Raw genomic sequence first — 25,030 nt, 5'->3', positions numbered from 1 at the left:
TCTGTGGTTCCCAAACTGTCTGATGGAGATGAACGACCACTCACTACATCAGAAGATCCAACAGTTCCTGAAGTCAGAGAACAGAACAGAGAAACTGTCTGAGACCCAGTGTTCAGCTCTGGCCCTCATGCTGCAGATGTCAGAGGAGGTTCTGGAAGAGTTGGACCTGGACAAATACAACACATCAGAGGAGGGGCGAAGGAGACTGATCCCAGCTGTGAGGAACTGCAGAAAGGCTCGGTTAGTAGTCAAGTGAATAGAAACATCCTAGAGTCAATATGCCATTACAGTTAACACTATAATTATAAATGAAGGTTGGCATAAAGGTTGTCTGCATTTCAAATAGTGATTAGTGGTATTGTGTGGTATTATGGGTATTGTGTGTATTGTCTGCATTGTTCTGCATTGTTCCACACCCCTTTTAACACCATAAAAGACAGCCAAAATACCCAACGTTAAATCCGCTTCACTGTGGTGAAGGCACTCAGTAGAACAAGTTGAAAGGTGTCACTCACAGATCTATAAGCATACAATGCTTTGCATCTCAACAAATTGACAGCTTGTAGGTCTGGTTAATTATCAAAGGGAGTCCCTCGATGCAATGTAATATAAAAAGCAGCCAAAGCTTTTGAAAGTGGTACAAAGTTGACCTAGAGGGAAAGGCCATGGAGTCACTTAATCCTCCATCCTCCAGGGACCATGTGTGTGATATCATCTGTAGGGTCCATCCTCCAGGGACCATGTGTGTGATATGATCTGTAGGGTCCATCCTCCAGGGACCATGTGTGTGTCATCATCTGTCTAGCATGAAGGTGCACAACACACATCCTGGCAATAATTTAAAGATAATGTTGTCCTAAGTGTAGTAGCTGGCGAATTAAATTATCAATGCTGTATAATGGCTGAATATCCATGGACAACTTAAGTTATAAGCAACATAGTTTGTCTAAGCTCCAGATTCAATAATGATATTTTAACTGCCATGGTTATTTTAATTACTCCGTTAAAGGAGCATAAGTTAACAGTTGTTGCTTGTGAAAAGGATCAATATTAATAATATAAGACACTTCTTATATCTGTGCATATGTTTGATGCAACGTTTGGAGCTGCTCATTTCCTTTTCTTGGGTTAACAAAAAAGAAAAGAAAAAAGTACCACATTGGATAATTCTTTCCTAATTCTTATACAAGCTCACAATGCTGCGACCTGTTGTGAGCTTGTAGAGCGACTATTTTCAGCAAAAATCTGTCATTATGACGGCATCAAGGCCCGCCACAATACATTTTAGTCGACTAAATCAACTGTAGAATTAGTCGACTAAAATCTTATGACATTTAGTCGACTAAAACTAGACTAAAAACTAAAACATTCCAGGTGACTAATATGTCACTAAAACTAAATGAAAGCTATTCAAGAGACTATGACTAAAACTAAAATCAATGCTGCCAAAACAACACTGGACTTATAACATTGTGTAGGTTATGAAATGTTATAATATTGTAGGTTATGCAATATTATAATATTGGGGTAAATTCAAACTAACAGTAAAGCCTCATCTGTGGCCCAGCTTGAGGAGACAGAGAATATAAATAGAGACTGAATGCTGGTCTCCAGCAGCTTGTTTGTAAAGCTTTTACAACGTTTAGTCAGTAAATATCCAATGTTGTTGTTCAGTCTTCATTTCACTCCTTCAACTGCTGGTTGAAGTCTTTGATATCAAAATGTCTATCTTCCTCTGTACAGACCGTACAGACATTCTGTGTTGTCAAGTGCGGTGTCTATATCTCTGGATAACTAGATAGGAGATGTTTTAGTTAACTTCAATGACAGTGAACTAGGTATCATTTGTTTTTATAATCTCTTATTTAATCTGCATTCACAGACTTGTTGGCTGTAAACTCAGAAAGACAGACGTTGAAGTTGTGGCTTCAGCTCTCAGCTCTAATCCTTCCCATTTGAGAGAATTGGACCTCAGTGAAAACAACCTGCAGGACTCAGGACTAGTGGAGCTGCTCTGTGCTTCACTGAAGAGCCCACACTGTAGACTGGAAGTTCTAAAGTAAGATACATTTACCACATGAATTTTAATCACTTCTGTTTATTATGCACTGTATTATGTGAATATATATATATGATTACTGTGGTGAGAATATTTATAAGCTTGATATCATGCAGGTAACCCAAGCTTATGGGCCACTTTCAAAATATGTTTGAAAGTGTAATCCTTTGAGGCAAATGTATAAACGTCTGAGCTACTTCGTCATACAACTGGATTACACACCATAAACAGCTGAGCTCACAAGTTGAACGCGTCGAGGACGCAACGCTTGTGAGCTTGTAGATTGTCTATTTTATACGTGCGACCCGTTGTAGCTACGCTACAGTTATCAAGCTTTACCGAGGTACGCAACAGATCAACACATAATCAATATAATGCATCTACCTACTGTACCAATCAAATATCATTATATTAGTCTAGGCCTGTGGTTCCCAAACTGAGGGTCTGGACCCCCAAGGGGGTCCCCAGATGATTAGCCTAATGTGCAACTAGTGTGGTTTCTCACTCAACAGTAAACACACCAACATACAGTTTAAGTGTACAGACTAGTATCTGCACATTTCTAAAGGTACAATTTAATTACTTTTAAAACATTTTTAAAACCAATTTGGTAAATTGGCGAATATTACGGTATCTGTGCAGCCGAGTCAAACTAAATGAAATGCCTACAATTCTTGCTTGTCAGGGTATTGGGTCCTCAGTTCAAATATTTTTTTTAGGTATAATTTGTTTTTATAATCTCTTATTTAATCTGCATTCACAGACTTGCTGGTTGTAAACTCAGAAAGACAGACATTGAAGCTGTGTCTTCAGCTCTCAGCTCTAATCCTTCCCATTTGAGAGAATTGGACCTCAGTGAAAACCACCTGAAAGGCTCAGGACTCTGTGCTTCACTGAAGAGCCCACACTGTAGACTGGAAGTTCTAAAGTAAGATACATTTACCACATCTAATTTGATCATTTCTGTTTTATTATGCACTGTATTATGTGAATATAATATGAATGCTGTGGTGAGAATGTATTAATAATAAGCTTGATATTGAACGTGTAATATCCCTTTAAGGCAAATGTATAGGCTACTTCGACATACAACGTGGTTGCGCACCGAAAATAGCTGATCTACAAGCTCACTGTCTCCAAATGTCTTAATGCTCAGGGTGGGATCTATGTTGGTTCTCTGCTCTACATGTAAAGTGTCTTGAGACAACTTGTTGTGAGTCGACACTTTAATAGAATTGAACTGAATTGAATCACAGCGCGTCGAGGGCACAACACTTGTGAGCTTGCAGATCGGCTATTTCCGACGTTCAACCCCTTGTAGCTATGCCACAGTTATCGAGCTTTACCGTGGTACGCATTAATACGTAATCAATAGTCTGCATCTACCTACTGTACTAATCAATTATCATTCTATTAGTCTAGGTCTGTGGTTCCCAAACTGAGGGTCTGGACCCCCAAGGGGGTCGCCAGAGGATTAGCTTAATGTGCAGCATTGTTTTCTCACTGAAAAGTAGACAAACCAACAGTATAAGTGTACAGTATACAGAGTATCTGTACATTTCTAAAGCCCAAACCACACCAAAGGGTTGGGTCGGGACAAAGTGTTTTTTAAGATAAACCACACCAATGAAACTCATTGAGTTGCATTGGTGTGTTTGATGTAAAAACAAAAAGAAAGAAAAGGTTTTGTCCCGACCCTACCCTTTGGTGTGGTTTAGGCTTTAAGGTACAATTAAATTACTTTTAAAACATTTTTAAAACCAAATTGTCAAATATCACGGAAGAAAGTCGCAAACATTGTGAAAATAGCTGATCTACAAGCTCACTGTGAGGCATTGTGAGCTTGTAGTTTGGCTATTTTCATAATATGTATCAGTGAAACTGAAAGTAATGCCTTTAATTCCAAGTACTTGTCAGGTAGGGGTCTCCCAAGTTCAGATATGATTATTTAGGTATAATTCATTTTTATAATCTCTTATTTAATCTGCATTCACAGACTTGCTGGCTGTAAACTCAGAAAGACAGACGTTGAAGTTGTGGCTTCAGCTCTCAGCTCTAATCCTTCCCATTTGAGAGAATTGGACCTCAGTGAAAACGACCTGCAGGACTCAGGACTCTGTGCTTCACTGAAGAGCCCACACTGTAGACTGGAAGTTCTAAAGTAAGATACATTTATCACATTTATTTTGATTACTTCTGTTTTATTATGTACTGTATTATGTGAATATAATATGATTGCTGTGGTGAGAATATTAATAATCTTGATATCATGCAGTTAACCCAAGCTTATGGGCCTGAGTAGATAAAATTACCCAAATATGTTTGAAAGTGTAATAATCCTTTAAGGCAAATGTATAAGCTTCTGAGCTACTTCGTCATACAACTGGATTACACACCATAAACAGCTGATGCACAAACTCACAACGCGTCGAGGACGCAACGCTTGTGAGCTCGTATGATTGTCTATTTTATACGTGCGACCCGTTGTAGCTACGCCACAGTTATCAAGCTTTACCGAAGTACGCAACAGATCAACACATAATCAATATCCTGCATCTACCTACTGTACCAATCAAATATAATTATATTAGTCTAGGCCTGTGGTTCCCAAACTGAGGGCCTGGACCCCCAAGGGGGTCCCCAGATGATTAGCTTAATGTGCAACTAGTGTGGTTTCTCACTCAACAGTAAACACACCAACATACAGTTTAAGTGTATACAGACTAGTATCTGCACATTTCAATGTAATGACTTTTAAAATATTTTTAAAACCAATTTGGTAAATTGGCGAATATTACGGAAGACGCAAACACAACATGTATCTGTGCAGCCGAGTCAAACTAAATGAAATGCCTACAATTCTTGCTTGTCAGGTTATTGGGTCCTCAGTTCAAATAATTGTTTAGGTATCTTTTGTTTTTATAATATCTTATTTAATCTGCATTCACAGACTTGCTGGCTGTAAACTCAGAATGACAGACGTTGAAGCTGTGTCTTCAGCTCTCAGATCTAATCCTTCCCATTTGAGAGAATTGGACCTTAGTGAAAACGACCTGCAGGACTCAGGACTCTGTGCTTCACTGGAGAGCCCACACTGTAGACTGGAAGTTCTAAAGTAAGATACATTTACCACATTTATTTTGATCACTTCTGTTTTATTATGTACTGTATTATGTAAATATAATATGATTGCTGTGGTGAGAATATTAATAAGCTTGATATCATGCAGGTAACCCAAGCTTATGGGCCTGAGTAGATGTTAAAATTACCCAAATATGTTTGAAAGTGTATTAATCCTTTAAGGCTAATGTATAAGCTTCTGAGCTACTTTGTCATACAACTGGATTACACACCATAAACAGTTGATGCACAAACTCACAACGCGTCGAGGACGCAACGCTTGTGAGCTCGTATGATTGTCTATTTTATACGTGCGACCCGTTGTAGCTACGCCACAGTTATCAAGCTTTACCGAAGTACGCAACAGATCAACACATAATCAATATCCTGCATCTACCTACTGTACCAATCAAATATCATTATATTAGTCTACGCCTGTGGTTCCCAAACTGAGGGTCGGGACCCCCAAGGGGGTCCCCAGATGATTAGCTTAATGTGCAACTAGTGTGGTTTCTCACTCAACAGTAAACACACCAACATACAGTTTAAGTGTATACAGAATAGTATCTGCACATTTCAATGTAATGACTTTTAAAATATTTTTAAAACTAATTTGGTAAATTGGCGAATATTACGGAAGACGCAAACACAACATGTATCTGTGCAGCCGAGTCAAACTAAATGAAATGCCTACAATTCTTGCTTGTCAGGTTATTGGGTCCTCAGTTCAAATAATTGTTTAGGTATCTTTTGTTTTTATAATATCTTATTTAATCTGCATTCACAGACTTGCTGGCTGTAAACTCAGAAAGACAGACGTTGAAGATGTGTCTTCAGCTCTCAGCTCTAATCCTTCCCATTTGAGAGAATTGGACCTCAGTGAAAACGACCTGCAGGACTCAGGACTCTGTGCTTCACTGAAGAGCCCACACTGTAGACTGGAAGTTCTAAAGTAAGATACATTTACCACATTTATTTTGATCACTTCTGTTTTATTATGTACAGTATTATGTGAATATAATATGAATGGTGTGGTGAGAATGTATTAATAAGCTTGATATTGAACGTGTAATATCCCTTTAAGGCAAATGTATAGGCTACTTCGACATACAACATGGTTGCGCACCGAAAATGGCTGATCTACAAGCTCACTGTCTCCAAATGTCTTAATGCTCAGGTTGAGATCTATGTTGGTTCTCTGCTCTACATGTAAAATGTCTTGAGAGAACTTGTTGTGAGTCGACACTTTTATAGAATTGAACTGAATTGAATCACAGCGTGTCGAGGGCACAACACTTGTGAGCTTGCAGATCGGCTATTTTCGACATTCAACCCCTTGTAGCTACGCCACAGTTATCTAGCTTTACCGTGGTACGATTAATACGTAATCAATAGTCTGCATCTACCTACTGTACTAATCTATTATCACTCTATTAGTCTAGGTCTGTGGTTCCCAAACTGTCTGATGGAGATGAACGACCACTCACTACATCAGAAGATCCAACAGTTCCTGAAGTCAGAGAACAGAACAGAGAAACTGTCTGAGACCCAGTGTTCAGCTCTGGCCCTCATGCTGCAGATGTCAGAGGAGGTTCTGGAAGAGTTGGACCTGGACAAATACAACACATCAGAGGAGGGGCGAAGGAGACTGATCCCAGCTGTGAGGAACTGCAGAAAGGCTCGGTTAGTAGTCAAGTGAATAGAAACATCCTAGAGTCAATATGCCATTACAGTTAACACTATAATTATAAATGAAGGTTGGCATAAAGGTTGTCTGCATTTCAAATAGTGATTAGTGGTATTGTGTGGTATTATGGGTATTGTGTGTATTGTCTGCATTGTTCTGCATTGTTCCACACCCCTTTTAACACCATAAAAGACAGACAAAATACCCAACGTTAAATCCGCTTCACTGTGGTGAAGGCACTCAGTAGAACAAGTTGAAAGGTGTCACTCACAGATCTATAAGCATACAATGCTTTGCATCTCAACAAATTGACAGCTTGTAGGTCTGGTTAATTATCAAAGGGAGTCCCTCGATGCAATGTAATATAAAAAGCAGCCAAAGCTTTTGAAAGTGGTACAAAGTTGACCTAGAGGGAAAGGCCATGGAGTCACTTAATCCTCCATCCTCCAGGGACCATGTGTGTGATATGATCTGTAGGGTCCATCCTCCAGGGACCATGTGTGTGATATGATCTGTAGGGTCCATCCTCCAGGGACCATGTGTGTGTCATCATCTGTCTAGCATGAAGGTGCACAACACACATCCTGGCAATAATTTAAAGATAATGTTGTCCTAAGTGTAGTAGCTGGCGAATGGGTCGCCAGAGGATTAGCTTAATGTGCAGCATTGTTTTCTCACTGAAAAGTAGACAAACCAACAGTATAAGTGTACAGTATACAGAGTATCTGTACATTTCTAAAGCCCAAACCACACCAAAGGGTTGGGTCGGGACAAAGTGTTTTTTAAGATAAACCACACCAATGAAACTCATTGAGTTGCATTGGTGTGTTTGATGTAAAAACAAAAAGAAAGAAAAGGTTTTGTCCCGACCCTACCCTTTGGTGTGGTTTAGGCTTTAAGGTACAATTAAATTACTTTTAAAACATTTTTTAAACCAAATTGTCAAATATCACGGAAGAAAGTTGCAAACATTGTGAAAATAGCTGATCTACAAGCTCACTGTGAGGCATTGTGAGCTTGTAGTTTGGCTATTTTCATAATATGTATCAGTGAAACTGAAAGTAATGCCTTTAATTCCAAGTACTTGTCAGGTAGGGGTCTCCCAAGTTCAGATATGATTATTTAGGTATAATTCATTTTTATAATCTCTTATTTAATCTGCATTCACAGACTTGCTGGCTGTAAACTCAGAAAGACAGACGTTGAAGTTGTGGCTTCAGCTCTCAGCTCTAATCCTTCCCATTTGAGAGAATTGGACCTCAGTGAAAACGACCTGCAGGACTCAGGACTCTGTGCTTCACTGAAGAGCCCACACTGTAGACTGGAAGTTCTAAAGTAAGATACATTTACCACATTTATTTTGATCACTTCTGTTTTATTATGTACTGTATTATGTGAATACAATATGAATGCTGTGGTGAGAATGTATTAATAAGCTTGATAGTGATCGTGTAATATCCCTTTAAGGCAACTCTGGTGAGCTTGTAGATTGTCTATTTTATACGTGTGACCCGTTGTAGCTACGCCACAGTTATCAAGCTTTACCGAGGTACGCAACAGATCAACACATAATCAATATCCTGCATCTACCTACTGTACCAATCAAATATCATTCTATTAGTCTAGGCCTGTGGTTCCCAAACTGAGGGTCTGGACCCCCAAGGGGGTCCCCAGATGATTAGCTTAATGTGCAACTAGTGTGGTTTCTCACTCAACAGTAAACACACCAACATACAGTTTAAGTGTATACAGACTAGTATCTGCATATTTCAATGTAATGACTTTTAAAACATTTTTAAAACCAATTTGGTAAATTGGCGAATATTACGGAAGACGCAAACACAACATGTATCTGTGCAGCCGAGTCAAACTAAATGAAATGCCTACAATTCTTGCTTGTCAGGTTATTGGGTCCTCAGTTCAAATAATTGTTTAGGTATCATCTGTTTTTATAATATCTTATTTAATCTGCATTACAGACTTGCTGGCTGTAAACTCAGAAAGACAGACATTGAAGCTGTGTCTTCAGCTCTCAGCTCTAATCCTTCCCATTTGAGAGAATTGGACCTCAGTGAAAACGACCTGCAGGACTCAGGACTCTGTGCTTCACTGAAGAGCCCACACTGTAGACTGGAAGTTCTAAAGTAAGATACATTTACCACATTCATTTTAATCACTTCTGTTTATTATGCACTGTATTATGTGAATATAATATGAATGCTGTGGTGAGAATGTATTAATAATAAGCTTGATAGTGATCGTGTAATATCCCTTTAAGGCAAATGTATAGGCTACTTCGACATACAACGTGGTTGCGCACCGAAAATAGCTGATCTACAAGCTCACTGTCTCCAAATGTCTTAATGCTCAGGGTGGGATCTATGTTGGTTCTCTGCTCTACATGTAAAATGTCTTGAGACAACTTATTGTGAGTGGACACTTTAATAGAATTGAACTGAATTGAATCACAGCGCGGCGAGGGCACAACACTTGTGAGCTTGCAGATCGGCTATTTTCGACTTTCAACCCCTTGTAGCTACGCCACAGTTATCGAGCTTTACCGTGGTACGCATTAATACATAATCAATAGTCTGCATCTACCTACTGTACTAATCAATTATCATTATATTAGTCTAGGTCTGTGGTTCCCAAACTGAGGGTCTGGACCCCCAAGGGGGTCCCCAGAGGATTAGCTTAATGTGCAGCATTGTTTTCTCACTGAAAAGTAGACAAACCAACAGTATAAGTGTACACAGAGTATCTGTACATTTCTAAAGCCCAAACCACACCAAAGGGTTGGGTCGGGACAAAGTGTTTTTTTTTTAAGATAAACCACACCAATGAAACTCATTGAGTTGCATTGGTGTGGTTGATGTAAAAACAAAAAGAAAGAAAAGGTTTTGTCCCGACCCGACCCTTTGGTGTGGTTTAGGCTTTAAGGTACAATTAAATTACCTTTAAAACATTTTTAAAACCAAATTGTCAAATATTATGCAAGAAAGTCGCAAACATTATGAAAATAGCTGATCTACAAGCTCACTGTGAGGCATTGTGAGCTTGTAGTTTGGCTATAAGTAATGCCTATAATTCCAAGTACTTGTCAGGTAGGGGTCTCCCAAGTTCAGATATGATTATTTAGGTATAATTTGTTTTGATATTCTCTTATTTAATCTGCATTCACAGACTTGCTGGCTGTAAACTCAGAAAGACAGACATTGAAGATGTGTCTTCAGCTCTCAGCTCTAATCCTTCCCATTTGAGAGAATTGGACCTCAGTGAAAACGACCTGCAGGACTCAGGACTCTGTGCTTCACTGAAGAGCCCACACTGTAGACTGGAAGTTCTAAAGTAAGATACATTTACCACATTTATTTTGATCACTTCTGTTTTATTATGTACTGTATTATGTGAATATAATATGAATGCTGTGGTGAGAATGTATTAATAAGCTTGATATCATGTTAACCCAAGCCTATGTCCCTGAGTAGATGTTAAAAGTACCCCAAACATGTTTAACCCGTTTTTAGTCCAGTAATAATGTAATTTGACCTCAAACTAATTGCAAACTCAGCTGATTTTTAGCTATTGAAAAATAGCAGATCTACAAGCTCATAGCGCGCCACTCGGTGGCGCGCTAAGACATTTTTAGAATCTGATCTCAGGTCAGAATGAAAACTGTCAGGATGTAGAAGACATTATTAGAATCTGATCTCAGGTCAGAATGGGTTAAAAGTGTAATATCCCTTTAAGGTGAATATCGGCTACTTCATCATACAGCAGAGTTTCTCACAACGCGTAGAGGAGTTGTAGATCGGCTATTTTTGACTTGCGACCCGTTGTAGCTACGCCACAGTTATCGACCTTCTAAATTATATTATAATAATACTAATATTACGGAGGAAAGAGCCAAACATCGTGAAAATAGCCGACCTGCAAGCTCACTGTGAGGTGTTGTGAGCTTGTAGTTTGGTAATATTTTCACATTAAAGGTGTAGTGAAACACTTTTAGAGCATATCCGTGGTCATCATATTGGCATACCTAACAATGGATGCATGCCGAAATTCTCATTTGTGTGTGTTTATATAAAAAGTCCATAAAAATAAAAATGTAATTACTTCCTGAAAACTAAAACGTGCTGCGTGATGACTGATGACGTGTAGAGATACACGTCAATGAAAGCCAATTAAAATGAAGCTCACCCGTTTGAGTCCCATTCCTGCGCGTCCGTCCAAACACAGCTGCTACTGATTACAGAAATCATCCGTTTTTAATCTCATTCAAGATGACATCCAGACTCGTTTTAAACCTAATCATCACGCTAACATAATGCATATGGTCATGTGTACAGGTTAGAGATAACCCCCTAGCTTTGCTGCAGGTCTCTCTGTCACTTGTAAACAAACCACTGTGCATGTGCGTGCACGTGGTCGTGCATGAGATGGACCTACGTCCCCATAGCCTGGAGGGATGCAACGCTCTGATTGGTTCAGAAACTAAGATCCTGCCATCTGAGGCTGAAACTTCAAAATAAAATGCACAAAAGGCTATTTCACTACACCTTTAATTTAATGCCTACAAGGATGGGGGGGTCCCAGTTCAATATATAAGTCTTTTGGGGGTCCCAGTTCAATATATAAGTATTTTGGGGGCTCCCAGTTCAATATATAAGTCTTTTGGGGGTCCCAGTTCAATATATAAGTATTTTAGGGGCTCCCAGTTCAATATATAAGTCTTTTGGGGGGTCCCAGTTCAAATATGATTATGTTGGGGGTTCAGGGTTTGTTTTAATGGAACTAAAACATCCAGGTGTGAAGGCACCCTATGTGGGACATGAGAGTCCTTGAAGCAGGTTTTAAATCCAGGAATAATGCATATTATAAATGTGTCATTCATTCATTCATTCATTCATTCATTCATTCATTCATTCATTCATTCATTCATTCATTCATTCATTCATGTTTCCATCTGGTGTTTCAGACTGGCTCAGTGCTTCTTGTCAGAGAGATGCTGTGAAGCTCTGGCTTCAGCTGTAAGCTCTAATCCCTCCCTAAGAGAGTTGGACCTGAGCCTCAACGTGGTGAATGATTCAGTCCTGGAGAACTGCAAGTGAGTAGACTTGGGCTGTGTCCATGTTGGACAGTGCAGTGTTTCCCTTTACAGTGTATTCACTCTGACACAACGTCATGCATGCAGAGAGAACAATGCAGTGCCTCAAAGAAACTCTAAACAACAAAAATAATCTAAATTAAGAACAAGACATATCCAAGATATGTGCATAGTAAAGTTGCATCAAGAAGGTATAAAAGGAGAATGGAGTGCTATAGGGGTTAAGGTGGAGTCTGAGGAGGTGATGAGATCCAAACTGGGCAGCAGTGAGTATGTCTGGGTGAGCTTCAGGGCCAAGATAATGATAGGAGAAACACTGTAGTGTCAGCTAGTGGAGACGTTGTGTTAGACAGTTAGACATTGATGCATTGTTGTTCTCTATCGTGTTCGAGACTGGCTCTCCACTACATATTTTCAATATGTACGGGAACTGACCCCACAGGGCAGTGTTCATGGATATCTCTTTAAGACACATCTTCTATGGTGGCCCTGCCCAGATTCCAATCAGCGGGCTATTTAAGCCCCATCTGTGCAGTGCCACTTCGATCTTTTGATTTCCACGAGAGCAGACGTTACGTAGGCTATCTCAGCAGTTTGGAAACGCATCAATAAAAAAACTATATTAGAACAGCTGCGTGGCACAGTCCACTTACCTAGGTAAGAAGAGAGCCGGTCGTCGCGACTCCTCTCAGGGCGCCGCGTAGCTCCATCAAAAAAACAGCAACAGCAACAAGCTGAGTGCCGAATCTGTCTTGCGGAGGAAGCCTCAGTTTGTCCGTGCGACCGCTCCTTGGTGAAACCTGCTCGTTGGGGGAAACCTTGGAGACGGCGTTCGGTCCGTGCGTCCAACCCTTGGTGAAACCTGCTCGTTGGGGGAAACCTTGGGTCGGCGTTCGGTGTGGCCAAAGGGTCCAAGCGTGAAGCCAACCACGTTGGTGGAGCCTTGGTTCCCTGGCTGCAGAAGCGCTGTGAGACCCCGAGCGAAACCGACCTCGTCGGCAAACCTCCCGGTTGACCATCGCGGCTGTATAGTAGACAGTGTATACGGCCAGTTCACACGGCAGAGAGGAAAAAACAATAACAAACTCCCGACTTCCGCGTTGACGTCATCACGTCGGCGTTGGGAGGGGGCTCGAGTGAACACACTCTGTCACCCTCACTCGTCGTGTAGGCTGGTTGCCAGGTTGTCTATGATATAAGCGGGTTTATACACACTTATAGATATATAGGCAGATAGTATACTGTGTATACATATCTATATACCCATCTACTAAACTGAATAGCTATACATTCATGTATTTATATATATATATAGATAAATTAAATATATATAAATTAAATATATGCAGTTATAATACATGTCTATATACTTAAGTTGTCTGAATAATCAAATAAGTAGATAGATAGATATCTATATATGTATATGAACAATTTGAACATATATATATATATCTATATATAAATTATAACACATAGCTATACATATTGAGGTACATAGGGGAAACAGAAACATGGCCACTTCAGTGCACACCTGTTCGGTGTGTGCGGTGAAAATGCCCATGGAGGACGGCCATGACAGGTGCATGTGGTGCTTGGGTCTGAACCATGCACACATGGCCAGGTTGGACCCGGCATCCTGTATAAACTGTTTCATCCTGCCGGCTAGAGTGAGGGAGGCCAGGGCTCGATCATTCTCTCTGGCACCGGTAGAGGATATTTTAGCCCAGCATCAGGCCAAGCGGCTGAAGACTGCCGTCGGGGGCGACCAGCGGCGGAGGCAACCGCCTACAGCCACAGCTTCGTCAGCCCCACCAGCTCCGCTAGCTCCGCCAACCCCAGAGCGTCCGACAGCCATGGTGGTGGCTCCTCCGGCTCTACGGCGCCTTATAGAAGATAAAGACTACCTTGAACCTTGTCCCAGGTTGGCAGAGCTGGGCGAGCTAAGCTCAGGCTATAGCTCCACCTCTTTCCTGCCCTGCCTGGTATGGACAGGTCTGTAAAGAAGGATTTAGTGAAAGTTTTCGGCGAGACTACTTACGAGTGTCAGCAGCCTATTAATGCACTACAGTGTGCAGTTTAGGGAGCGAGCGTTGACTCGCCCTCTCGGGTTAGCTGTTGTCTCGTTTGTAGGTGAGACTAACACAATTCCTTGGGGTCAGACGGCCATTAGAGCACACTATACAGGGTATGGTTTACTGAATGGATCCCCATTAGCTGATGCCAAAGCGACAGCTAATCTCCCTGGGGTCCATATGAAATAGACATACAAAGAGTACATGAATACATGTATTGTGGGTGTTGCGCCAGCTTACACCCCGGTGATGTAGTTCGGTATTGTGGATCTGGGTTCAGTGACACAAACAGAACGTGCTGGGTCAGTCGAAGGTTTCCCTTTATGTTGGGCAGTCATCATAGCGCACTATACTGTCGTATTTCTGGCGGGGTGTCAGCTCACGCGACAGTGGTGTAGTTCTGTCACAGACAGGACATGCTGTGTCTGTCCGACGTTTGGTAACATAGACATGACATGCTGGGTCTGCCAGGAAGTATGCCTGAATCTCAGCCATTATCACACTATAGGGCGTATTGCTGACGAGGTCAGCTCATGCGTCCGTGGTGTAGTTTCACGGTGGAGCCGGGCTCAGTGACACAGCAGAGCGTGCTGTGGCTGTCGGGCAGAGCACACGATACAGTGTACAGTGTGTCACGGCGAGCCGTTTATGCACCTAGGTGTGACTCTGCGGGGTAGAATCCGGTTACCGGTCTGAAACCACAGAGAAAGCTCTTCTCATCCAGAGAAGTCACGAAGTCATGGCTATCTAGGCGCAGCTAGCCAACAACAACAGCAACAAGACTGAGTGCCGAATCTGCCTCGCGGAGGAAGCCTCAGTCTTGTCCGTGCGTCCGCTCCCTGGTGAAACCTGCTCGTCGGGGGAAACCTTGAGACGGCGTTCGGTCCGTGCGTCCGCTCCCTGGTGAAACCTGCTCGTCGGGGGAAACCTTGAGACGGTGCTCGGTGCGGCCAAAGGGTCCCAAGTGCGAAGCCGACCTCGTTGGTGGAGCCTGGGTTCCCTGGCTGCAGAAGCGCTGTGAGACCCCGAGCGAAACCGACCTCGTCGGTGAACCTCCTGGTTGATCATCGCGGCTGTAAACCGTTGCGGCGGGTAGCGGGGTAGAACCCAGAGGAGCTGACCTAGTCGGCGTACTCTGAGGCCATCTACGGTCGCTGATCGTTGCCGCCGCGGTCCGGCCAGACCACACGGCAGAGAGCGTAAACAAACAATTCCAGGGCCAACCGGCGGGGTATGGCTAGAGGTGCTCAGCACACCGAGCCCACTCCTCAGTCCTGACAGTTCAGGATACCCAGCCCCCACATGCTGTCTCTCGAGACAGTGGCGGTCAATTCAGGTGGACCCCTGAGTAGGTTCCACCATGTCATGGGTTGTAGCTCTCTCGAGGTCGTCCTCAGACGAGCCCTCCATTGTCGTTTCCGGTGATCCTGGATCTCCATCTGGCCAGTTTGTTGGTACTTTGCGCTCCTGCGTCGTTCTTGAGTACATCCACGGATGTTGGCGTGGGACGTCCTCGTGACCGGTGCCCGTTTGTTGGATCCCACAGCACTAGTTTGCTGGCTGGCATCTCTTGGCAGTGAGCCAGCTGGTGCCTCCGCCCCTTAGGGCTGAGGGAGACCACGGTGCATCGAGTGCTCGCACATTAGGTCGGCAGCCCCCCCACGAGAGGTGGTACTGTCTGCCTTGCGGCATGAGCCAATTAAGCGTGGACACTGGGGTGGCTTCTCGCAGGACAGCATTCTTGTTGTTAGCAGTGTCAGCCACAAGAATGTCCCTATCAGTGCATGAAGGAGGCTGCCACTTCCTACATGGCAATGGTTAGGTGGTGCTGGCACCAATCCCTGCACTCTATACCATACGGCCTGATCAGAGAGTGCTCGGGTAGACCATGGTCGAAGGCTGGACAGTCCCACCGGATCACAGGGGTGATCCAACAGGGACAAGCAGGCAGGAGTGCCAGGGTCGCCTGGAAGGCGGGCACGCTCTGCCCATGGGACAACAGCCCCCTGGTTGCTGTAGAATGGTGTATCTCTGACAGAGATCTACACAGCAGTGACATGGGCGACTCTGTCTACATTCACCTTGTCCTACCGATGGAACGTGGTGGCATCCGCTCCCCCTGTGGGAGTCGCTCCTGCGTGCTACTCAGCGGTAGGGTCACCAGCACCTTGACCGGTCAGGTCGGCCGGGCATCTGACGGGCTGGCTTGAGCAGCCCTTCACCCCGGTGGTCACTGGCCTAGCATCATGCTGGGCCAGCTGAGCCTAGGTGGCGTCTTGCGCCTAGGCCACGAGTATTACTTACTTGGTATGAATACTGAAGTTTTGGAGCGTTTTGGCAAGCGCCTGTGACGCATGGCGCTCACCACTTATAGGCTCGGACGGAATTCAGGTTAAACTGCCTCGGGCTGCCGCAGGGGCAGCTGGTCTGCTCATTTCCTCGCGGTGTGTCTTAGAGAGTTCCCGTACATATTGAAAATATGTAGTGGAGAGCCAGTCTCGAACACGATAGAGAACGGAGGGTTACACTCTCTGTAACCCAGGTTCTCTGAGTGGAGAGACTGGCTCTCCACAAAAGAGCCGCTCCGAAATGCGTGTCAATCAAGAATTAATCGAAGTGGCACTGCACAGATGGGGCTTAAATAGCCCGCTGATTGGAATCTGGGCAGGGCCACCATAGAAGATGTGTCTTAAAGAGATATCCATGAACACTGCCCTGTGGGGTCAGTTCCCGTACATATTGAAAATATGTAGTGGAGAGCCAGTCTCTCCACTCAGAGAACCTGGGTTACAGAGAGTGTAACCCTCCGTTCTACTTCCTACAGAGTGAAACACTGTAGTGTCAGCTAGTGGAGACGTTGTTTTAGACAGTTAGACATTGATGCATTGTTGTTCTACTTCCTACAGAGTGAAACACTGTAGTGTCAACTAGTGGAGACGTTGTGTTAGACAATCAGACATTGATGCACTGTTGTTCTACTTCCTACAGAGTGAAACACTGTAGTGTCAGCTAGTGGATACGTTGTGTTAGACAGTCAGACATTGATGCATTGTTGTTCTACTTCCTACAGAGTGAAACACTGTAGTGTCAGCTAGTGGATACGTTGTGTTAGACAGTCAGACATTGATGCATTGTTGTTCTACTTCCTACAGAGTGAAACACTGTAGTGTCAGCTAGTGGAGATGTTGTGTTAGACAGTCAGACATTGATGCATTGTTGTTCTACTTCCTACAGAGTGAAACATGGAGGAGAAGATTGGCTTACTAACCCTCAACTCATTTCAAAACGTGAGTATCTGTCTGTCTGTGTCAACATCACACGTTAACATTTTATACACTGTTGTATACTTGGTTGATGTTGTCCTGAAAACTCTTGTGCTCTCTACTCTGTGCTCTTGGCCTGGTCCTTAACACCATCAAGATGAGGTCATGTGGTTTGACAGAAACAATGGGCCTCATTCACTAACCTGGTCGTAAATAACATGTATTTCGTCTATATTTGGCATGAGTTCAATTCTGACGTGCGATGCATGAAAGGTGGTGCAGAGCCGTGATGTGTGCGGATCACAGGTGTGTCTCGTTTTTGTTAGAAAGTCACAAGTGATCTCTGTGTTGATAATTTGCATTGTTCCACGCTCCATTTGACACCATACGAGACAACTGGAAATATAAGTCACACTTGTGTAAACTGAGCGGTGCAACTATACATTTATTGGTATAGTTACTGCTCTGTACTGTATTGTAGTGGGCTGTGCTCTATGCTGTCCTTTGATTATTTTTGGAAAATGACAGAGTTACCGTGTGGGGGTCCCCGGAACTTCCAGACCCCCAGGAACGTACCCAGGGGGGCCGGGACGGTTCTGGCAAGCCTTTGCGCGTCCGAAATGGTTGAGAAATGACAGAGTTACCGCGTTGCAGCTTTCCGTGCTCGGACAGAGAGACAGACACGTACACATAGAAGACAGACACGTTCACATAGAGACAGACACGTACACATAGAAGACAGACACGTACACATAGAGACAGACACGTACACATAGAGACAGACACGTACACAGAGAGACAGACACGTACACAGAGAGACAGACACGTACACATAGAGACAGACACGTACACATAGAAGACAGACACGTACACATAGAGACAGACACGTACACATAGAGACAGACACGTACACATAGAGACAGACACGTACACAGAGAGACAGACACGTACACATAGAGACAGACACGTACACATAGAGACAGACACGTACACATAGAGACAGACACGTACACAGAGAGACAGACACGTACACATAGAGACAGACACGTACACAGAGAGACAGACACGTACACAGAGAGACAGACACGTACACATAGAGACAGACACGTTCACATAGAGACAGACACGTACACAGAGAGACAGACACGTACACATAGAGACAGACACGTACACATAGAGACAGACACGTACACATAGAGACAGACACGTACACAGAGAGACAGACACGTACACAGAGAGACAGACACATAAACATAGAGACAGACACGTACACAGAGAGACAGACACGTACACATAGAGACAGACACGTACACAGAGAGACAGACACGTACACAGAGAGACAGACACGTACACATAGAGACAGACACGTACACATAGAGACAGACACGTAGAGACAGACACGTACACAGAGAGACAGACACGTACACAGAGAGACAGACACGTAAACATAGAGACATACACGTACACAGAGAGACAGACACGTACACATAGAGACAGACACGTACACATAGAGACAGACACGTACACATAGAGACAGACACGTACACATAGAGACAGACACGTACACATAGAGACAGACACGTTCACATAGAGACAGACACGTACACAGAGAGACAGACACGTACACATAGAGACAGACACGTACACATAGAGACAGACACGTACACATAGAGACAGACACGTTCACATAGAGACAGACACGTACACATAGAGACAGACACGTACACATAGAGACAGACACGTACACATAGAGACAGACACGTACACATAGAGACAGACACGTACACATAGAGACAGACACGTACACAGAGAGACAGACACGTACACATAGAGACAGACACATAAACATAGAGACAGACACGTACACATAAAGACAGACACATAAACATAGAGACAGACACGTACAGAGTCTCTGTCTGTCTCTGTCTAGGCTAGTCTCTCTCTGCCCACTGTCAGTGTGTCACTTCCTTTTTCTTCAGGCTCTCCTCTTCACCAACCACCTTGGCCCATTGCTTTAACCCCCTCTAGCCTGACCTATCACTGCATACCTGAACTAGGCAACTCTTCCCCCCATGAACCCCCTGGGGGTTCCTAGATGGCTGTGGGGGGTCCCCAGATGGTTGTGGGGGTCCCCAGATGATTGTGGGGGTCCCCAGATGGTTATGAGGGTCCCCCAGATGGTTGTGGGGGTCCCCAGATGGTTATGAGGGTCCCCCAGATGGTTATGAGGGTCCCCCAGATGGTTGTGGGGGTCCCCAGATGGTTATGAGGGTCCCCCAGATGGTTATGAGGGTCCCCCAGATGATTGTGGGGGTCCCCAGATGGTTATGGGGGTCCCCCAGATGGTTATGGGGGTCCCCAGATGATTGTGGGGGTCCCCAGATGATTGTGGGGGTCCCCCAGATGATTATGGGGTTCCCCAGATGATTGTGGGGGTCCCCAGATGGTCGAAGTGTCCTTGAGCAAGAACAATTAGGGGTTCAGTACCCCTAATTGTTCCCGATGTGTGGTGCCTTGCATGGTTTCTGCTGCCATCGGTGTATGAATGTGTGTGTGAATGGGTGAATGTAATGCACAATCTCTGTAAAGCGCCTTGGATAAAGGCGCTATATAAATGCACCATTTACCATTTGTGTGTGACCGCGCGTGCGTGGGTGTGTGACCACGCATGTGTGTGTGACCGCGAGCGTGACTGTGCGCGACGGCGCACGCGTGTGTGTGTCCGCGTGTGTGTGTCCGTGCATGTGTGTGTGTGACTGTGCGTGTGTGGGTGTGTGACCGTGCATGTGTGTGTGACCGCGACTGCACGCGCGTGTGTGACCACGCATGTGTGTGTGTGACTGTGAGTGTGTGTGTGACCGCGCATGTGTGTGTGTAGCCCACCACACACCGGCTCCGTCCGCAGCGTCGCCCGGCGCGCCGATAGAACACAGTTCTATTTTCCAGGCGGCGTCGCGCGGCAACGTGTCGCGCCGCAGACGGTGTGTGATGGGCTTTAGACTGCGACTAAGTGTGACCACGCATGTGTGTGTGACTGTGTGTGTGTGACCGTGTGTGTGTGACCGTGCGTGTGTGTGTGTGACTGCGACTGTGTGTGTGTGTGACCACGCATGTGTGTGTGTGTGACCGTGCATGTGTGTGATGCGCATGTGTGTGTGTGTGTGACTGCGCGCATGTGTGTGTGTGACTGTGCGTGTGTGTGTGACCACGCATGTGTGTGTGTGTGTGTGTGTGTGTGTGTGTGACTGCGTGTGTGTGTGTGTGCGACCGTGTGTGTGTGACCACGCATGTGTGTGTGTGTGTGTGTGTGTGACCGTGCATGTGTGTGTGTGTGTGCGACCGTGTGTGTGTGACCACGCATGTGTGTGTGTGTGTGTGTGTGACCGTGCATGTGTGTGTGTGTGTGTGTGACCGTGTGTGTGTGTGTGTGTGTGTGTGTGTGTGTGTGTGCGCGACCATGCATGTGTGTGTGTGTGTGTGTGTGTGTGTGTGTGTGTGTGTGTGTGTGTGTGTGCGCAAGGGTCCGACCGTGCATGTGCATTTGTGCGTGTGTGTCAGTCAGTGAATGATGTATTTAATGTCTCCTGTGTTGTTTTTTCTCATCAGATTTCCAGCGTCTCACACTGGACACAAACACAGCACACAGAGACCTCTCTCTGTCTGAGGGCAACAGGAAGGTCACATGGGGGTCAGGGGGTCAGGATCCTCCTGATCACCCCGACAGGTTTGATGTCTGGGAACAGGTCCTGAGTACACAGAGTGTGACTGGACGCTGTTCCTGGGAGGTAGAGTGCAGTGGATGGGTTGATATAGGAGTCGCTGACGGAACAATCAGCAGGAAAGGAATTGGTGATGACTGTTGGCTTGGAGGGAATGACAAGTCCTGGAGTCTGTACTGTGATGGTGATAATGGTTCCAGGTACTCTGTCAGCCACAACGGACAGGAGACTGACCTCCCTGTCTCTGCCTCTAGAGGCTCCAACAGAGTATCAGTGTATGTGGACCGTCCCGCTGGGACTCTGTCCTTCTACACAGTGTGCTCTGACTCACTGAGGCACCTGTACACCTTCCAGACCACGCCCACTCAACGTCTCTATGCTGGGTTCTTTTTTTACTCCCCCTCCTCCTCCTCCTCCTCAGTGCGTCTGTGTGAGCAGAGATAGAGGCTCTATGTGAGGGTGACATCATCAGGTCGCCATGGTTACTCAACATGTTTGAGTGAGTGCAGGTTGTCATGGTTACCTGCACCGTCACCACGGGGTACTTTGACACTATAGCCGAGTCTGACATCATGGACTCCATATTTGGGCATGAGTAACTCATGACATCACGGTGACATCATCGTGGTGATGTATATAAGCATCACAGTGACATCACACATTACAGCTCCTGGACGTTGTCATGTCAACACCCCCCCCATGTATTTGACCTTTGACCCAATGCATTGTGAGCTTGTAGATCTGATATTTTCAAATACTGTAGTAAAGTAAGATATGGTTAATATTTGATCATTTAGCTTCTAGGACCCCCTGGAACCCCCTCAAGGACCCCCGGGGGACCCTGGACCACACTTTGAGAACCAGTTAGTGTTGATTTTGTCGACTAAAACTATGACGGAAAATGTTCGCCGACCACCTTTTTTCACTAAGGAAGACTAACATGATGACTAAAACTATAAGACAATACTGACAATTTCCTCATCAAATGAAAACTAGACTAAAATCTTAGGGTGGAGAAGAGATCCAGTAGAACTAAAAGACAAGTCATTTTATGCTTGGTTACATGCTGAAAATAGCAGATCTACAAGCTCACAACGCGTCGCACTGCAAGCTTGTAGATCGGCTATTTTCAGCATTCACCGAGTGTGAAATCACCCATTACGACGCCACCAAGGCCCACCGAAATACATTTTAGTCGACTAAATTACCTGTATAGATTTAGTCGACTGACATCTTATATTTAGTCGACTAAAACTAGATTAACACTAAAACATTTCAGATGACTAATGACTAAAACTAAAGCTTCATTCAAAAGACTGACTAAAATAAAATCTAAAAATTAAACAAAAGAAACGGTGGTCTCAAAATCAGTTCAAAAATGTTAACCCTATATGTACACACACTGGCACACTGGAAAACAGCAGATCTCACAATGTTTTGCGATGCATATTTAAAATAAGAAAGTCTTTTTGTAAATATATATAGGCTATTTGAAAATTGTAACACAAATCTTGTGTTGGGGTCCCTGGTACAAATATGTTCAAATGGGGGTCCCTGGTACAAATATGTTCACATGGGGGTCCCTGGTACAAATATGTTCACTATGGGGGTCCCTGGTACAAATATGTTCACATGGGGGTCCCTGGTACAAATATGTTCACTATGGGGGTCCCTGGTACAAATATGTTCACATGGGGGTCCGTGGTCAGATCCATATTAATGTCAAACTCTATGGTATAAATGAGTCATCACCACAGGGAGCTTTAGATCTTACATTAGACTAGATGTCTGCATGTGTTGGTAGACGGGAGAGTCTTTGACCTTTGACCTGGTAGATGGGGAGAGTCTTTGACCTTTGACCTGGTAGATGGTGAGAGTCTTTGACCTTTGACCTGGTAGATGGGGAGAGTCTTTGACCTGGTAGACAGGGAGAGTTTTTGACCTTTTGAAGCATCCTTTGAGTAACTGCTGGTGCTCAGTGTGGAGGCTGCAGCAGAGCTCAGTGTGGAGCCTGCAGCAGAGCTCAGTGTGGAGGCTGCAGCAGAGCTCAGTGTGGAGGCTGCAGCAGAGCTCAGTGTGGAGGCTGCAGCAGAGCTCAGTGTGGAGGCTGCAGCAGAGCAGGTTGTTTCTGGACTTCACCGTCGCTGCCGTTCCCTTTTAGGTGGTCCTTGAAGGACAGGATTCTGTCGAGGGTCACACCGAGGTGGGTTGGATTAGAGGCAGCTTTATCTTGAGTCCACTCAGATGGATGTTCAGTTCTCTGACAGCTTTATCTTGAGTCCACTCAGATGGATGTTCAGTTCTCTGACAGCTTTATCTTGAGTCCACTCAGATGGACGTTCAGTTCTCTGACAGCTTTATCTTGAGTCCACTCTGATGGATGTTCAGTTCTCTGGCAGCTTTAGCATTGTGGAGATGGAATACACCGGAAGCTGGGCTTTTTGCAGAACTGGTCCAGGTTGTAAAGGTCTTCAGTGAGCACCTGTTCCAGTGGGGTCAAGTTCTGGTGGTTTGGAATGCCAAACAGATTAATTTGCAGGATTTGTTGGACGGTAGGTCGTTTTGCGTAGAGGTTGAATAGGGTTGGACCCTGCAGGACTCCATTTGTCTGTGTTCTCTGTGTGCCTGTGTTCTGTCCGAGGTGAACTCTGAACCTCCGGTTGGTCAGCAGATTTGTGAGTTTCACTGTGAGGTGTTTGTGCCAGACGGTATCAAAGGCAGCTGTGAGGTGGAGGAACACAGTCCCTGTCTTCAGTCATCTACCATGCAGACATCTACACCCCCCACTGCTCCACTTCCATCTAGACCAACCCTCCACCAGCTGACTTCACCGTCCAATCAGCTTGGACAAAGGCATGGGAGTCCAAGGAGGTCCCAAACAAACTGATTTATGAACGGCAGTAATGCCCAATGTCCTCAGCCACTTTTTGTTCAATCTTTGTATAATATTTGTATATTTGTATATTTGATATTTCTATATTTTGGGCAAATGTATTGACATTGTTAATAGATACTGATATCTTGTATCTATCCCGTCTGTAATCACACCTTGGGTGTGACTGTGAGGTGATGATTAGTGATGGTGTGCACCTGCACAACGTCAACACTCCTTCAAAAGAGACTTGACTCCACAACTCCTCACACTGAAGAAGGCTGTTAGCCCAAACGTTTGTCCCGTTGAAATAGAATAAACCAGCTTGAATTTGTTTCTTGGTGTGTGCGTCCTCTCTACTTTTTATGATGTCGATTTAAGCCGGTAACGCACCATAAGTCAAAGTGCGGTGTTCACAAGAAAGTTTTCTAAAACAAATGCTTGCAATGATTTCAATGTGTTTGTAAATGTGTCTAGTAACAAACTAACGTGTAAAACAAATTCTTGCAATGATTTCAGAATCATGAGAAATGGTTGACTAGACTTAACGTCTGCTCTCCTACTGCTGTGAACATGTTGTTGACTAGACTTCAAGTCAATCACTCTACTAAATGTGTTGTTAATTAACTCAAATCAATCAGTGTATTCATTGATTCATTATTAGATCATAATTTCCTCACTCGTTCCATTATTGCGTTTCATTGAATATTCATTTGATATCATTCTCATTCTTCACATGTTATTGTATGATCATGTGTAGAAGTCATAATTGTTTAATAAATTGATTGTTGATAGGGATGCACGATTAATCGGTAGCATTAATCGGAATCGGCCACATCGGCCATAAAAATGCCATATTGGTATCGGAACAGTCTCAAAATAATACAAATTATTGAATTTAATGGGTTTTAAATGAAAAATGTAAAAAAAACATCAATGAGTTCAATATAAATCAAAAGTGTCTAGTAGCCTACCACTAGTCTAGAACAAAAGCCACATCAAATATGATGTAAAATCTTAAGTAAAAATAAACTTTACATTTTTCTACATTTAATTTGTGTACTCATTCAGTCTCATTCAGTCATTCAGATGTGAAAACAGACACTTGGAAAAGAGTATAGGCTATTTATT

The 25,030-nt window shown here is 44.1% G+C and overlaps 1 protein-coding gene across 1 annotated transcript; it reads left to right on the top strand.

Moving 5' to 3' along the window:
• On the top strand, positions 1-24,675 carry LOC308330976 (ribonuclease inhibitor-like). Its single transcript, XM_080786045.1, has 12 exons — positions 1-240; positions 1,883-2,059; positions 2,823-2,987; positions 4,056-4,220; positions 5,010-5,174; positions 5,967-6,131; positions 6,617-6,862; positions 8,037-8,201; positions 10,050-10,214; positions 11,845-11,973; positions 17,280-17,332; positions 20,915-24,675. The coding sequence occupies exons 1-12, from the start codon at positions 23-25 to the stop codon at positions 21,469-21,471; spliced, it is 2,370 nt and encodes a 789-aa protein (XP_080642171.1). The 5' UTR covers positions 1-22; the 3' UTR covers positions 21,472-24,675.
• Positions 24,676-25,030: the final 355 nt, after the last annotated feature.

The sequence above is a fragment of the Protomyctophum bolini genome, assembly GCF_963924005.1.
Source record: "Protomyctophum bolini genome assembly, chromosome: 16".
NCBI classification, from domain to species: domain Eukaryota; kingdom Metazoa; phylum Chordata; class Actinopteri; order Myctophiformes; family Myctophidae; genus Protomyctophum; species Protomyctophum bolini.
The sequence above is the reverse complement of the archived record's forward strand: the minus strand, read 5'-3'. Positions and strand labels throughout refer to the sequence as shown.

Excerpts from the sequence above, each read along its gene's own strand:
- LOC308330976 (XM_080786045.1), top strand. The coding sequence starts at position 23 with ATGGAGATGAACGACCACTCACTACATCAGAAGATCCAACAGTTCCTG. Across the intron at positions 2,060-2,822 it reads TGTAGACTGGAAGTTCTAAA|ACTTGCTGGTTGTAAACTCA; the intron begins GTAAGATACATT and ends CTGCATTCACAG. Across the intron at positions 17,333-20,914 it reads CCCTCAACTCATTTCAAAAC|ATTTCCAGCGTCTCACACTG; the intron begins GTGAGTATCTGT and ends TTTTCTCATCAG.